At 39.8% G+C, this 15,950-nt stretch overlaps 1 protein-coding gene across 1 annotated transcript in view; it reads left to right on the forward strand.

The window, feature by feature from the left end:
* gbe1b (glucan (1,4-alpha-), branching enzyme 1b) overlaps positions 1–15,950 on the forward strand; it is a 255,845-nt gene that overhangs the window by 51,707 nt on the left and 188,188 nt on the right. Inside the window, exons 3-4 of the mRNA XM_033976749.2 lie at positions 3,021–3,136; positions 12,675–12,800. Coding sequence (XP_033832640.1) covers positions 3,021–3,136; positions 12,675–12,800 — 242 coding nt within the window. The remainder of the gene's footprint in view (positions 1–3,020; positions 3,137–12,674; positions 12,801–15,950) is intronic.

Genomic DNA, 15,950 nt, shown 5'->3' on the forward strand with positions numbered 1-15,950 from the left:
TTTGACACGGCTCAGTCATATTATTTGATTTCAATTTCATAGCCCGCCCAGCAGCCCCAGTCATGAATTCGGCGCGGGTCGGTTGCATAATGTGCAATTTATATATTTATTTTAGAATTTTGTATTTTTCCGAAAGGCTCAGAAGAATAGGTGATGGACAATTTGTGAAGAATATATAGCTTTGTCTGGTTGGTGTTATTCCAGGTCAGTTCTGGAATACCTACCACAATCATTTTCTATATGCTGTTGTTTTGGTATATGAATAAGGAAGCAAATACAGAATCCCAGATAAAAAATAAATACAAAATGGAAAAAAAAAAAAAGTCCAGAATTGACATGCCAAGGTTGTCGCCATGCAATAAAATGAATTGTTTCCTAATCTATTTCTGCCAGTCAATGAGGATTGCTTGCATTTTATCACAGCATCATGGCTATAACATCTGTCAGAGCCCCCTCAAATGCATAATGCAATAAGAAATGAAGTGGGATTGGGAGCGCGGTTTCATCAGTTTGCCTTTTGCTTCAGTGAGCTCATTGCAATGCGCTGCTGCAGAAAAAAGTCACAGAACACACAAGAGGAAGTGGAAAAACTGTATGGAAGAGAATGCTAAGTCTAGTATTGTGTAGTTGTGTTAGGCAGTTCTTTACAGAGGGTGAAGGATTTTTGGTCCAATGTGTTATTGTGACTTTTGAATGGTAGTTATTAGATTTGACTTATATTTATATTTTTTTATATATATATATATATATATATATATATATATATATATATATATATATATATATATATATATATATATATATATATATATATATATAATAGTGTGTGTGTAATGCAGGTTAGTGAGTTGCTCTGTTTGGCTCATAATGAAAGGCTCTTAATGAAAGGCTTTTTTTTAAAAGCATAAATGCCATTTCAATAAAAGTATTTCTCATGGAACTTGATGACCTCATTATTATTCTTTCTTTGGTTTCGACTCCCTTGTGAGTGAGATATTGCAGGTTGATTCCACAAATTGAGCTTGTGATTATTTGCCCCTCAAATGTAATCAGTGCTTTCTACTCTGCTTCATTCTTACATTTCTTTGCTATTTAATATATTGCTCCAACTTGCTAATGATTAAATCCTATGATGCAAGTGCAGTTCAAATACCAATTTCACGGCAGCGTCGGCTTGAAAAAGTTAACAAACTTCTGTGCACAGTTTTTAAAAAAAACTATTTATGACGTTAAAACTTGAAATTATGTCACAGAACTTCTTATTTGTCTCTACGAAGAAAGTTTGAATCCCGACCTCTTGTAAACATTATTGGTAGAGTGGTCAGATCCACTGATCCACAGGTTGGCGGTACGATTCCAGTGCCCACAGATGAATATTGTTGTTGTATTAATCTGTGGGAGCTGGCGAGGTGGGTTAAGAGGGCCAGACCCTTGACCCACCTTGCCTCCAGTGTCTGTGTACACTGGTGTATGATTGTGTGTGTGAATGGGTGAGTGGTTCCTTGATGTAAAGCACATTGAGTGCCTTGAAGGTGGAAAAAGCGCTTTATAAAAATGTGACCATTTACAGTGAAGCTAACAAACATTAGCATGCTAACCTCACGCTTCCTTTTTCATGGAGAATAAAACTCTCTTTAATTAGATCCTGACAGCACATAGTAGTCTTATTTTCACCCGAAAGAGCTGCATTTACTATATACACTCACCTAAAGGATTATTAGGAACACCTGTTCAATTTCTCCTTAATGCAATTATCTAATCAACCAATCACATGGCAGTTGCTTCAATGCATTTAGGGGTGTGGTCCTGGTCAAGACAATCTCCTGAACTCCAAACTGAATGTCAGAATGGGAAAGAAAGGTGATTTAAGCCATTTTGAGCATGGCATGGTTGTTGGTGCCAGACGGGCCGGTCTGAGTATTTCACAATCTGCTCAGTTACAACCATTTCTAGGGTTTACAATGAATGGTGTGAAAAGGGAAAAACATCCAGTATGCGGCAGTCCTGTGGGCGAAATTGCCTTGTTGATGCTAGAGGTCAGAGGAGAATGGACCGAGTGATTCAAGCTGATAGAAGAGCAACGTTGACTGAAATAACCACTCGTTACAACCGAGGAATGCAGCAAAGCATTTGTGAAGCCACAACACGCACAACCTTGAGGCGGATGGGCTACAACAGCAGAAGACCCCACCGGGTACCACTCATCTCCACTACAAATAGGAAAAAGAGGCTACAATTTGCACGAGCTCACCAAAATTGGACAGTTGAAGACTGGAAAAATGTTGCCTGGTCTGATGAGTCTCGATTTTTGTTGAGACATTCAAAATGGTAGAGTCAGAATTTGGCGTAAACAGAATGAGAACATGGATCCATCATGCCTCGTTACCACTGTGCAGGCTGATGGTGGTGTAATGGTGTGGGGGATGTTTTCTTGGCACACTTTAGGTCCCTTAGTGCCAATTGGGCATCGTTTAAATGCCACGGGCTACCTGAACATTGTTTCTGACCATGTCCATCCCTTCATAACCACCATGTACCCGTCCTCCGATGGCTACTTCCAGCAGGATAATGCACCATGTCATAAAGCTCGAATCATTTCAAATTGGTTTCTTGAACATGACAATGTGTTCACTGTACTACAATGGCCCCCACAGTCGCCAGATCTCAACCCGATAGAGCATCTTTGCTCTATTGGGATGTGGTGGAACGGGAGCTTCGTGCCCTGGATGTGCATCCCACAAATCTCCATCAACTGCAAGATGCTATCCTATCAATATGGGCCAACATTTCTAAAGAATGCTTTCAGCACCTTGTTGAATCAATGCCACGTAGAATTAAGGCAGTTCTGAAGGCGAAAGGGGGTCAAACACCGTATTAGTATAGTGTTCCTAATAATCCTTCAGGTGAGTGTATATCTGTTACTGCGACTGATTTTACTTGATTACATGAAAAAAAATCTGCTACAGCCACTTTAAAAATACGTAACTCCATTGCGGTTTTTAACCCCCTGTTCTTTGCAGATTCCTGGGACAAATTCTCTCACCCTTACGAGAAGAAAGAATTTGGCAAATGGGAACTGACTATTCCTTCTCTGAACGACAACTCTCCTGCGGTGGCTCACAACTCCAAACTCAAGGTAGGGACACATGCACGCACACATGCACACATGCACACATGCACACATGCACACATGCACACATGCACACACACTTAACTGGCACTCCCTCGGCACTCCCTCATATGGATATCGTCCTGGGACTTGTGTGTGTTACCTGCCAAGGAGATCCCCGTCGCATGAGGTCGAAGCCTGGTGGCTAGTCTTCAACAACATGTCATATACTCAGCGGGCCAAAGGTAGATTACTCTATGCACACATTTGGCACAGTGTTGAGGAGAGGCAACCTGAGGGGCCAACCTGATGGGGCTGATGGAGCTGATTCATGGTCCCATCTGCCAGTAGGAGATGTCACTACAGCAGAGTGGCATGTCCATTGAGCAAATATGTGTGTGTTGTGTGAAAAGAGAATGTAGATGACATTAGCTGTGAAGTATAGGTTAGTCTGGTTCTCTCTCATTAGCAAGACAAGGTTATCCAATTTGGTGAGGCTCCAGCTCTTATTAAAGATTACATAATACAGAATAATTAGTTGACTAAAAAAGGGGCGTGGCAAAAGTGCTCAAAACAGCTGCGTCTTTCTATACATCCGATCCAAACTACAGTCAAGACTACCGCCAAGCAAAAACATCAATTTATACAGAAAAGGAGGAAGGCAGACACAGGTAAACCAATGCTCACTATGATCCCTCCTGTGACATCTTTCTACTTTGTTTTATCGTGAACCATGTAGTGATATTGGCCTCAGCAAAAGTTTCAGTGCACTTGCAAAGTCATGTTTCCGCGATAAACAACTAAATGTTTTCCGTGGTGCTTTCAACATAAAAGCTCCATGTTTACCACCTGCACAAAGGGCTTTATTGTGAAAGGGTTGGGCATTAATCAAACTCAATGCTGTGGAAATGACAGGTGGCCGAGAGGATCGGTTATGAGTTTAACAGATTCTAAAAATAATCTTGTTTGCTTCAGTAATGACTCCATGAAAGGTCACACCACTTCATAGCCACAGATTTTGTAGAAAAATTGACCCCATCACTCAAAAATGAGATTGAGCCAACTGGCTTAAAGGGACAATCACAATGGGCAATAAGTGTCAATCAACACATCAGTATTGATACAGGTTTCTAAAATGGTATAGCGGTTTTCCACTTTCAAGACTCTAAAAGTGCTTTACATCAAAGAACCACTCAACCCAATTCGCCCCCACTGTCTGCGTACACAGGTGTATGAATGTGTGTGTGAGTGGTTAAGTGTCTTGCCTAAGGACACAATGGGAACATTCATCCGTGGGAGCTGGAATCACACCTCCAGCCTGTGGGTCAGTAGATCTGAGCACCCTACCAATGATAAAACCACTCAATCACTGATAAAATAAAAAGATAAAAATAAATATCACAGCTTTTTGGGTATAACTACAGAATGCCACTTTTTAATGTGTTGAATGTGATGGAAAAATAACTAAAGAAATACCCATTATACCTATTTCACATGCCACCAACAACCTTACTCTCATCTGGATTTTAATTACATGCGCACTGCATGTCAAGTGATCATACCCACCATGAGACAAAAACAATTATCTGACCTCTCGGTGGTAAAATTCATCATATTTAATCATTATTGCAGTATAAATCCTACATGGCTCCTCCCAAATGACCATAAAACACTAGGCCACCTCCTCTTATTGTACATTGTGTCCTGAGCACATGGGGAATGCCTCAGTAGTCCAGGCATACACCGGACGCCACCATGGCTTTGCTTGGACCTGGCCATCTCTGCCGCTCCTCTGCCCACTCCGCCCCGATCCTCCCCACTCCTGCCGGCTCCCATTGTCAGTGGAGGTCAGGGAGAGGACGATAAGAAACAGATGGAAGGGCTGGCTCATGGCCCCGCCCTGGCCCCCCGATGTCCGTGAAAGGCCCTAGTTTGTGAGCCACACTTCAGTCAGTCCACAGCACTCTGTGGTAGCAGCACAGGCCTGGCTCCATCTCACATGTACAGCACACTGGCTACTCCATCTCATCCTGTGTTTTGGCCGTGGCCTCTGTAAACACTGTCTTTTTTCATTTTCAGTGGAGTATAGATCAACATAATGGAATGCAAAAGATGGGCAGAAGACAGTTACTACAAAATATTACTTGGTATGTAGTACAAGGCAGTCGTCCAACAAATGTAGTACTTTGGCAAAAAAGCAAGCGTAATTGTAATTGCCCAGACGTAACATTAAACAGTTATGGTAATTGGATAGACAAAACAAATGTTGTATTTTTAAAAGAATAGAAACTAGATGATTTCACACATGCTGATGCGCTCTGTGATGCGGCCCCTGTGTACACAGGATTTAGTTGCATTTTCTTCACTTTTGGGTCTTGTTCACATACACCACTCGTCATCCCAAACGCCACACCATGAGCCACTTGAGAGGCCTTCATCTTGAGAGGCCTTCATCTGACCAAAGACCAATGACATTAAGTTTTGATATCAAATGCCCATTCACTTTCACTAGCACTATATATATATATATATATATATATATATATACACACACACACACACAAACTTTTTTTTTTTAAATGAAAACTAAAGGTACAAAAATCTAAAAGTACATAATTGTATAAAGCACCACATTTTCCTCACGTGTCCTCAAATCCATAGCTCTATTATTGCAATATTGCCATATATTGGCGTATTTTGTAACTCCATAAAATGAAAAGAAATGTGACTTTTCCTGTTGTCCTTGTGACCTGCTCACCCATATGAACAATCAGCGGGACAATTGAATTTCTTGCTTTTTTGTTTTGGTATACTGTCAGTTTGGACAAAAAAGTTTTGTCCATACTGATTTCTCCCATAGATTTATAAATGCATAGTTTTATTTCCACTATAATTTATCGAAAAAAAAAAAAAAAAAAAAAGCTTTAAATTGGAGATTTTCAAAAATAAATTAAGTTATTTTTTTCTCAGTCCCTGAATGCATATCCCTACACAACAAACCCTGTCGTCGGGACTGAACACACAGGCCACAGTCCAAACTGTGTATTTGAGAACTTGAACATGTTTCCTTCCTTCAGTTCGACTATATGAAACTATGTAAATAATCATAATGTGAGTTAAAATATCAAATTTGGCTTCAAAATGAATGCCTATCTTCATTATTTTTAGCATTTTTCCTGTCTTTCTCAAGAAACCCAAAACTCCAACCATTCAGACTCAAGACATCCCATCCATTTTTGGTGACTTTTGGTATTTTCATCTGGTTTACCAGTCAAGAATTGTCCAAATGTGACTGTTTTGTATGGGATCACAGTAGAAGTCATGGGGGGAGGGGCTAAAAGTGGGCACATTTGTGAAAAAAAAAAGTTCTGCATTTAATGTAGTGCAATTGACTTAGCCAACAAACAGAAACTGTAAGCAAATAGGCGTGCTAGTGTCATTGTTGTTAGCTCCTCCCCTCAGACAGATATAAGGCAGTGTCCACCAGCAATTTGACCAGAACTGAAGCAGAGGATGAGCAGCAAAACATGTTTGCTCTAAAACTTTCTGCCCAGTTGAAAGAATGTTGTTTTTTTACTGTCCAATCAGGATGAACCTCTCATACAGTGTGTATGAAAAGTATTCAGACTTTGCTAAAATCATTTAAGCTAATTTTTTCCCCATATTGACAGAGAAATACAAAATTGTTGAAATTTTTGCAGATTTATCAAAAAAAGAAAAACTGAAATATCACACGGCCATAAGTATTCAGACCCTTTGCTGTGACTCTCATAGTGTATATTTAACTCGGGTGCTGTCCATTTCTTCTGATCATCCTTGAGATGTTTCTACACCTTCATTGGAGTCCAGCTGTGTTTGATTATACTGATTGGAGTTGATTAGGAAGACCACACACCTGTCTATATAAGACCTTACAGCTCACAGTGCATGTCAGAGCAAATGAGAATCATGAGGTCAAAGGAACTGCCTGAAGAGCTCAGACAGAATTGTAGCAAGGCACAGATTTGGTTACAAGAAAAATTCTGCTGCACTTAAGGTTCCTAAATTGAAGACGTTTGGGACGGCCAAAACCCTTCCCAGAGCCCCCAATTGCTCAGTTTATCCAAACTGAGAAGAGCCTTGGTGAGAGAGGTAAAGAAGAACCCAAAGATCACTGTGGCTGAGCTCCTGAGATGCAGTCGGGATATGGGAGAAAGTTCTAGAAAGTTAACCATCGCTGCAGCCCTCCACCACTCGGGGCTTTATGGCAGAGTGGCCTGACGAAAGCCTCCTCAGTACAAGACACATGAAAGCCCGTATGGAGTTTGCTAAAAAACACCTGAAGGACTCCAAGATGATGATGAGCAATAAGATTCTCTGGTCTGATGAGACCAAGATAGAACTTTTTGGCCTTAATTCTAAGCGGTATGTGTGGAGAAAACCAGGCACAGCTCATCACCTGTCCAATACAGTCCCAACATTGAAGCATGGTGGTGGCGGCAGCATCATGCTGTGGGCGTGTTTTTCAGCTACAGGGACAAGATAACTGGTCGTATCCTGGACAAAAACCTTCTTCAGAGTGCTCAGGACCTCAGACTGGGCCAAACTTTCACCTTTCAACAAGACAATGACCCTAAGCACACAGTTAAAATAATGAGGGAGTGGCTTCAGGACAGCGCCATAACTGTTCTTGAATGGTCCAGCCAGAGCCCTGACTTAAACCCAATTGAGCATCTTTGGAGAGACCTGAAAATGGCTGTCCACCAACATTCACCGTTCAACTTGGCAGAACTGGAGAGGATCTGCAAGGAGGAATGGCAGAAGATCCCCAAATCCAGGTGTGAAAAACTTGTTGCATCATTCCCAAATGATGAATGACTTAGGGCTGTATTAGCTCAAAAGGGTGCTTCTACTAAATACTGAGCAAAGGGTCGGAATACTTATGGCCATGGGATATTTCAATTTTTCTTTTTTAATAATTCAGCAAAAATTTCAACAATTTTGTGTTTTACTGTCAATATGGGGTGTTGTGTGTACATTAATCAGGAAAAAAATTAACTTAAATTATTTTAGCAAATGGCTGCAATATCACAAAGAGTGAAAAATTTAAGGGGATCTGAATACACTCCCACTTTGCCCACTTTAGCTCTAGAAACCTTAAAAACACACATTTGTCTGAAAATATCATACATTAGAATACATTTTTAAGGGGTGCCAAACGATCTTCTTAATTTTCTTGGTCAATTTTGAACTTGAATCTTGCTTGTATGTTAACATTTCAACATCGCAATCCCACGCACATAATAACCACAAGTAGCTGTTTATTCCCGTCAGCCTGGCTCTGATTTCTCTTAATGCCTCTAATGTCAGGCCAGTTTTTCAGCTCCACCGAGGCCTTTTATGCCTGCCCATTTATCCAACTATCTTTTTTTTCTAATCCTATAAACACTAAAGCATGTCTTAAGGAGAGCCAGCCAGCTAACCCCCAGGAGGCCCAGTCATAATGAAAAAAACCCAGGCGGGGGTCTGGACATTGGCTCCCAGGCAGGTGGCATTGGAACAGTCATTACTTCACAACACAAGTCTGAATTAGGCCGCTTCTAATGGCGCTTTCTGCAGGGGACAAAGCAAGGCGGACCATGGGTAACTCTATACAATCCATCTCTTGGGGAGTGCTCACAGCTCATGCTGGCTTTTTCAGCTCTCATCTGACTGCCCATGTCAAAGTTAACTTGTTGGTTATCTCTCTACTTTCAGCATGGTCTGTTGGGATAGCAGGGTTTGCAAAGCAGTTTTAATTAACTTTACTTAAATGGGCAATGAGAAACAACTTAGTTTATTAAATAGAAGAATAGAGATAGACCGAAATGGGTTTTTCGTTGCAGATCCTGATACGATTGTTTAAAATCTAGAGAAACCGATAGCTCTGACAATATTTTTGGGTGGATATGTAAGGGCAGTCCTGAAGCTTTTGTCCCAAATTCAATACTTTAAATCAGGGGTGTCAAACATATTTTCACCAGGGGCCACATTAGCAAAATAGCTGCCTTCAAAGGGCCGGATGTAAAATAAATCTGACTACTTTTTTTAACTTGTTAATTAACTGTTTCTGTATTTATTACTTGTTCAAGTTACAAATATTGCATATGAATTAACCTAGATGTAAAAATGTGGCTGTATAACTGCTTATCTCATGATAAAATTGCATTTTAAGACCATCATACCTTTTAGTTTACCCTGTCGAGGGCCACATGAAATGATGTGGAGGGCCACATTTGGCCCCCGGGCCTTGAGTTTGACATATGTGCTTTAAATTGTTTCTCTAATATCACCAGGTGGTCTTAAGCCAGTTCTCACTTAGATGACAGCCATTCTAAAACTATTCAGGAAAGGTCCAACTTTGTCCTGTTTATATATATTGTTAAAAAGGATGTCTGTGTAATCCTCCAGATTTTACTTTTAAAAAGGACTATTATGCAAAACAAAATAAAAAATAATAAAATAAAATAATTAATTAAACATTTTAATCCATTGGTTTGGGCAAATATAGCATATTCAAAACAATAAAAAGTAACCCAGTGATCTACATATGTAATGTGTAATTAATACCCCATAGAAGCGTAATACCTCCTCTTAAAAGTATTGATACTTGTCCAAGTGAGTACCTAGTTTCGATACTTGTTTTGATATTTGGAAATAAGCTCTGCTTATACAGACAGTGCAAGAAGCGGGTCATGTTAACACAGTGAAGAATTCTTCTCAAATTGTCCATGTCCAGTTCTATTAAATGTGTACCAGACATTTGGGAGTTAGCTTAGGAAGTCAGGTGCATTCTGTTGCAGCGGCATATTAGTCCATTTCAGAAGCGCAGTCCACAAAGCTGGTCATGTTGACACAGTGAATAATTTTCCAATTTACTCAGTAGCGAGCTCTAGTCATTGCAGGTAGTTGGGGCACTATGTGATTTTATTAAGTATTTTGGTTTAGTCTGTAGTGGGAAACGTATTCTTGTTTATTTATGTACTATTTGGATAGTATCTTCATGCAGGTATGTTATGATTTGAATTCCTTGGCCTGAAGTGCTGTAGATGGCACCTCATGTCTACTTGACTGTGTTCACGTTCTTTGGATGCTCAGCGGATTATGACATCTGTTATGATCAAAAACGGAATAGCAAAAGAAAATTCAATTCTGTCAACTGGATAAACGTTTTAGTGAAGATGTTTCACTGCTCATCCAAGTCTCTTCAGTTCTGGTCAAGTTACTGAAGGGATGTGAAACTTCTTCACTTTAAAACTTTTGTCCAGTTGACAGAATTGAATTTTCTTTTGGTGTTGATCCTGGACAACTGAGGGATTACACAGACATCAAAAACTGTACTTGGTTATACTGCCACCACTGATGCAATGCTTAGAGCTGGGCGATATGACAAAAAGGAATAAAATAAAAATGGTTTTATAAATAAGTTACAAATTATGATTTGTTTTTCTCTCATATTGATCAATCACAATTGAATTTTGTCTTAATAAAGGAAATAAGTTCCTGAACATAAACCATAGTTTAACATTGTCATTTAGCACAATCTGTAATAAAGTCTGAAATCTGCTCCAAACCACATGCTTTTACTGTCTGGCTGCAAACAGACCCAAGCTGATCATTGACCATTAGAGTTGACAGAATCCCAATTAAAATTTGATTACAGTGATCCCTCGCTATATCATGGTTCACCTTTCGTGGCCTCGCTGTTTCACGCATTTTTTAGTGCAATTTTGCTTTTTTTTTTTTTACAGCGTATAAACATGCATTGTGTTCTTCGTCCTGATTGGCTAAGAGACTGTTGACCATTGTCAATCAGTCTCCTCTGTGACTCCTGTACAATACAGGTGGCATCCAGCCAAATTTACATAAATGCTTGATTGCAGTGTGACTCTGAAGTGCTGAAACCTTTGCTGACAGCGATGACATTCATGACAGCGAGGAGCAGGATGATGTGGAGCCCACGCCATCGACGAGTACTTTTCACGCAGTACCAAGCCCATTTAATGCCAGCAAGGTAAATTTCCGAAACGCTTTGGACTCAAAAGCATTTCTCTGCACAGAGAGGATGCCTCTACGGATACTGCTGGAGCAGAGACATACGTGAACAACAAATTTAAAGCAATCATTGAGGAAGTGGGATATAATATACAAAAGTTTGAACTTTGAGAATGTTTAAACAAGAGAGAAATATGAGAAAATGTGAATGCCTGTCTGAAAAAGTGTATAAAGTGTGTGGTGAGGGGTTTTACCGCCTTAAAACATATATAATACTTGTAAAAAATAAAGCTGACAACTTTGCAGATTATGCCTATTGTGGGTTATTTTTAGAACGTAACTCCACGATAAATGCAGGACCACTGTAATTACGTAGCCTTACTCTGAACGGTTGTTCTTCTCATTGACCAAAGAAATTACAAAATGTAAAGGATAAGTTCAATAATTGGAAATATCTGCATTTTCACACTTGCTGCAGGTCCTGGCTCCAAGAAGCCATCAGGACAACATCATCCGCAAACAGCAGCGATGAGATCCTGTAGTTCCCAAACCAGACCCCCTTCGGCCCCTGACACGCCTAGAAATTCTGTCCTTAAATACAATGAATAGAACCAATGACAAAGGGCAGCCCTGGCGGAGTTCAACATGCACCCGGAACAGGTCTGACTTACTGCCGGCAATGCGAACACAGCTCCTGCTCCAGTCATACAGGGAGATGACAGCCCTTAGCAAAGAGCCCTGGACCCCATACCCCTGGAGCACCCCCCAAAGGACACCACAAGGGACACAGTCGAATGCCTTCTCCAGATCCACAAAGCACATGTGGACTGGTTGGGCAAGCTCTCATGAGCCCTGGAGCACCCGATGGAGAGTGTAGAGCTAGTCAAGTGTTCCGCGACCAGGACGAAAACCGCACTGAATCTGAGGTTCGACTATGGGATGGATTCTCCTCTCCAGTACCCTGGAATAGACCTTACCGGGAAGGCTGAGGAATGTGATTCCCCTGTAATCGGAACACACCTTCCGGTCCTCCTTCTTATACAGTCCAGAGGTACTGTCCCCGACTGAGGAATGCCAGATGAACTCAAGAAACTCACAAGAAAAAAAACAAAAAACATTGTCATGGAATTATTCTGTGCACAAAACGAGGCATGGTCCGATACAGACATGGATACTGATGTTTGTCTTGTTGTTGTGTTTGATAAATATTTGCTAATACCAATATTAGGTGTAAATGATGTATGTATCTGGGATTTAAATTCATATTTTCACTCAGAGTATTCATAACTGAATACACATCCCTATACAAAATCAGGTAATCCTTTAGTTTGTACGACCATTAGTTAAGCATTTCATATATGAGTGTTTTTTAAACCCCTAAAAGTGTTTTTAATGTGCACTCTGAACTGAATGATGGTTTGACCTTTGATCTGCTCTCCTCTAGCTTACTTGCACTTCCTTTACCTCAGGTTACATGAGGGAGAAGGCTGTGTCATTGGCGCACGTGCGCGGTCTACTGTAGCACACATCACCTCCATTTGTCTGCTCCCAGGTGGTCGTTCACACCAAAGATGGAGAGCGCCTCTACCGGATCTCGCCCTGGGCCAAGTACGTCACCCGGGACGACAAGGCTGTCATCTATGACTGGGTGCACTGGGACCCGCCTAACCCTTATAAAGTGAGTCCAAACTACACTGAAAAAACACACATATTCAAGACTAGGTACATTTATCTAAGAATGTGACAATAAGTCCTATTAAGGTAGGACTGTGCAATTAAACACATGTATAATTGTGATCCCAATTACAAAACAAAACCTATTTTTTGTCCCTGTTTTCCATGTCTGAGCAAAAGATATTTACACTGCATTCTAAGTTATTATGCAAATGACATTTTTCTCACAACACAGCACTCATCAGTGAACAAGACTGTTTGAAAATTCGTCTTCATGTATTTCTGGGCCCACTGGAGCCGTTTCTGCTTGTGAGCATTGGTTAAGGGTGGTTGAATAGAAGGTTTATGCATAACTGCAAGCCTCTGGAGGATCCCACACCTTGATGTTCATGGGACTCCAGAGGCACCAGCAGCTTCATATACCTGTTTGTTCCTTTGTAATGGCATTTTAGCAGCTGCTCTCTTAATTCAGTGTGTTTTTCTGGCACAAACCTTCCTCATTGTGCCTTTACCTGCACGAATCCATGTGTGCTCTGAATCAGCTATAGATCTCTTAAAATTACGATCATCACGCTTAAGTTTTCATAAAATATCTAAGCTTTTTACACCTTGTCCAAGGTTTTCAACTATTTTATGCTTTCGGCACTCGAGAGATCCTTTTTCTTTCCCATATTGCTTGAAAATGGTGGTCTCCTTATTAATGTGGACCGTCCTTCTTAAGTAGTTTTTCCTTTAATTGGACTTACCTGGCAAACTAATTGGTACAGGTGGCTGAGATTGGTTTCAAAGAACCCTGAGACACAATATCATCCATGATTTTCACTGGAAAAGAAAAAAAATATATATACATTTATGACACTTAAACACAATTTGCATAATAATTTGGAGAAAAAAAAAATCCTCACCTTTAAGGATGACATGCTCGCTCAGCCCCTGCAAAACCTAACACAAAGCCACTTTTAGACTCTACATAGGCTTATAAGCAAATGTGCAATGCATTACAAAATTATATTCTCTTGGTTAGTTTGGACAAGTAGTTGTTTCAAAAACATGTATTTCAATTCTAATCCAAGAAATCGTGATCATCACTTTTTCCATAATTCAGCTAGGATATGTTTAAGGTACGTCGCAGTATTAAAATGTCACACTGGAAATATCATGAGCATAGGGGTCCTGAGGGTATACACAAAGCCAATTTATTTCACTGTGTCTATGGAAAATGCAGCTCTTCTCACACTTTATAAGAGTTTTGGTCATCATATATGGACCTATGACATCACAAATCATCTAAATAAGCAGGAATGATCAGTCTGAAGTCTCTTTTTATTAAAATGTACTCATCCTATAGAACTGCTATGGAAATAAACTGTCATTGGTATTTGTACTTCTGCAAACTCCCTTGTGTGGCATGTCCTACTGGTTTGTAATAGGAAAGACAATATGAATGAATGTAGTTTTACCCTGCTGACAGAGCTATGTTTCCCTAAATATCTGCACAGTAAAGTAGCTAATAACCAGGGAGCAAAACATCATATCAAACATGTTTTTGTTAAGTGTTATAAAACGCAAAACTGTATGCAGACATACCGTGGTATTTGGCCACAATTATCATACTGCAGATATCTCATACTGTTCAATCCCTAAATTCTCAATATTTATTTCAGTCTTGCTAAAAGTGCACTGTGTAACTTTTCTGGTCTATCTATGCATCTCTATGGAGTCAAGATGATGCCAGTAAACCAGTAAAAATTGTGATCTATTCAAAATTATATTGTAGTCAAATTCATTTTAATTAATACAAGATATTCAGTATATCACACACACACATGTACAAATACTGCAAGATCCCTTACCTGGCCATAATATAATGTATAACCATTTACGTAGCCTGGTTTTGTCATTACTTTTTGGACAAGGCAGTTGAAAGTATTATGACCATATACTGCAGAAAAGAGGGAGCCCCTGTCTGTGTGAATGATCATGTATGTTAGTTTTATATATATATATATATATATATATATATATATATAAATTTGAGGTATTTCTATTCCGCTATTGTGTCTGTAAATCAGGACATGAATATTAAGGTTGCTCCCGCTAAGGTTAGCAACAGGTTTGATTGACAGTATTGCTAAGTGCCTGCTCCTTACTAAACCAGCAGTGCGGGCGGAAAGGGACATTGCCTCCTAAGAGCCTTGCTCCTGATTGGCTCCTTGGTTGCTATGATACTCATGGCCGGAATTCCAAATATGGACCTCTGCTCTAAATTCGTCCATATAACTGCTAGCCATGATGAGCAGCATTTGACTTGAGCTGAACGCTGTGGGTGACGTCACACTCACTTGGTCCACTTTCTTGTTGCTACAGTATTTAAAAGTGACCCTTTCAGTACAATCAACGTGTGGAACTAATGTCAAGTTTAAAGTCACTGTACCTGATATATATTGTCTGAAAAACTTGTAAAACAGAACTAGTTCATTTTAAACAGATCTTCCTCACTTACCTTATCCATTCTGAGCCTGCTAATTAATTTATTCAACATGAGTTTATGAGCACTTAACTCTGAGACCATCGCTGAGTTTTTCCACTAAACCTAACAACAACTAGCATGCTAATGGAGTGCTTCCTGATTATCAGACAATAAAATCTCAAGAGATTATATAATATATCTGTACTGTACTGTACTAAATTGTACTCAAAAACATGAAAAGAACACAGTTAAATTGATCAATGCCAGTCTATCCCTTGTCAGGTGACTGAGGGGTGCATAACTTTTTTCGTTTATTATTGTATAGTATTGAGGCATACATTGTTAGCTAGGCCCTGTTATTGCAGTGAATACACATTAATCTTAAAAATGAGGCAGTGAGAAAATAAAAGCTTCTCTATTGAATTCAGTAGTCAGATATTTGCATTGAATGGGGCCCTTTAAACCCACACAAGTTGTGGCTGTAGTTAGTGCATTAGCTGTCCTTCGTTGTTAGCAACAACATGACAAAGCAAACCATGGCCCATTTTAAAAGGAAGCAGTTTACTGTGACTTGTGCATACATACATGAATGGAGCAGAAACACTGAAACTATCAGAGCCTTAATCTGTGTAGTCCAATGCAATTTAGCACTGCCTAATAAAACTTCAACTGAGTGTGATTTGA

Source organism: Periophthalmus magnuspinnatus, chromosome 13 (assembly GCF_009829125.3).
Source record: "Periophthalmus magnuspinnatus isolate fPerMag1 chromosome 13, fPerMag1.2.pri, whole genome shotgun sequence".
In the NCBI taxonomy this organism is placed as follows: Eukaryota; Metazoa; Chordata; class Actinopteri; order Gobiiformes; family Gobiidae; genus Periophthalmus; species Periophthalmus magnuspinnatus.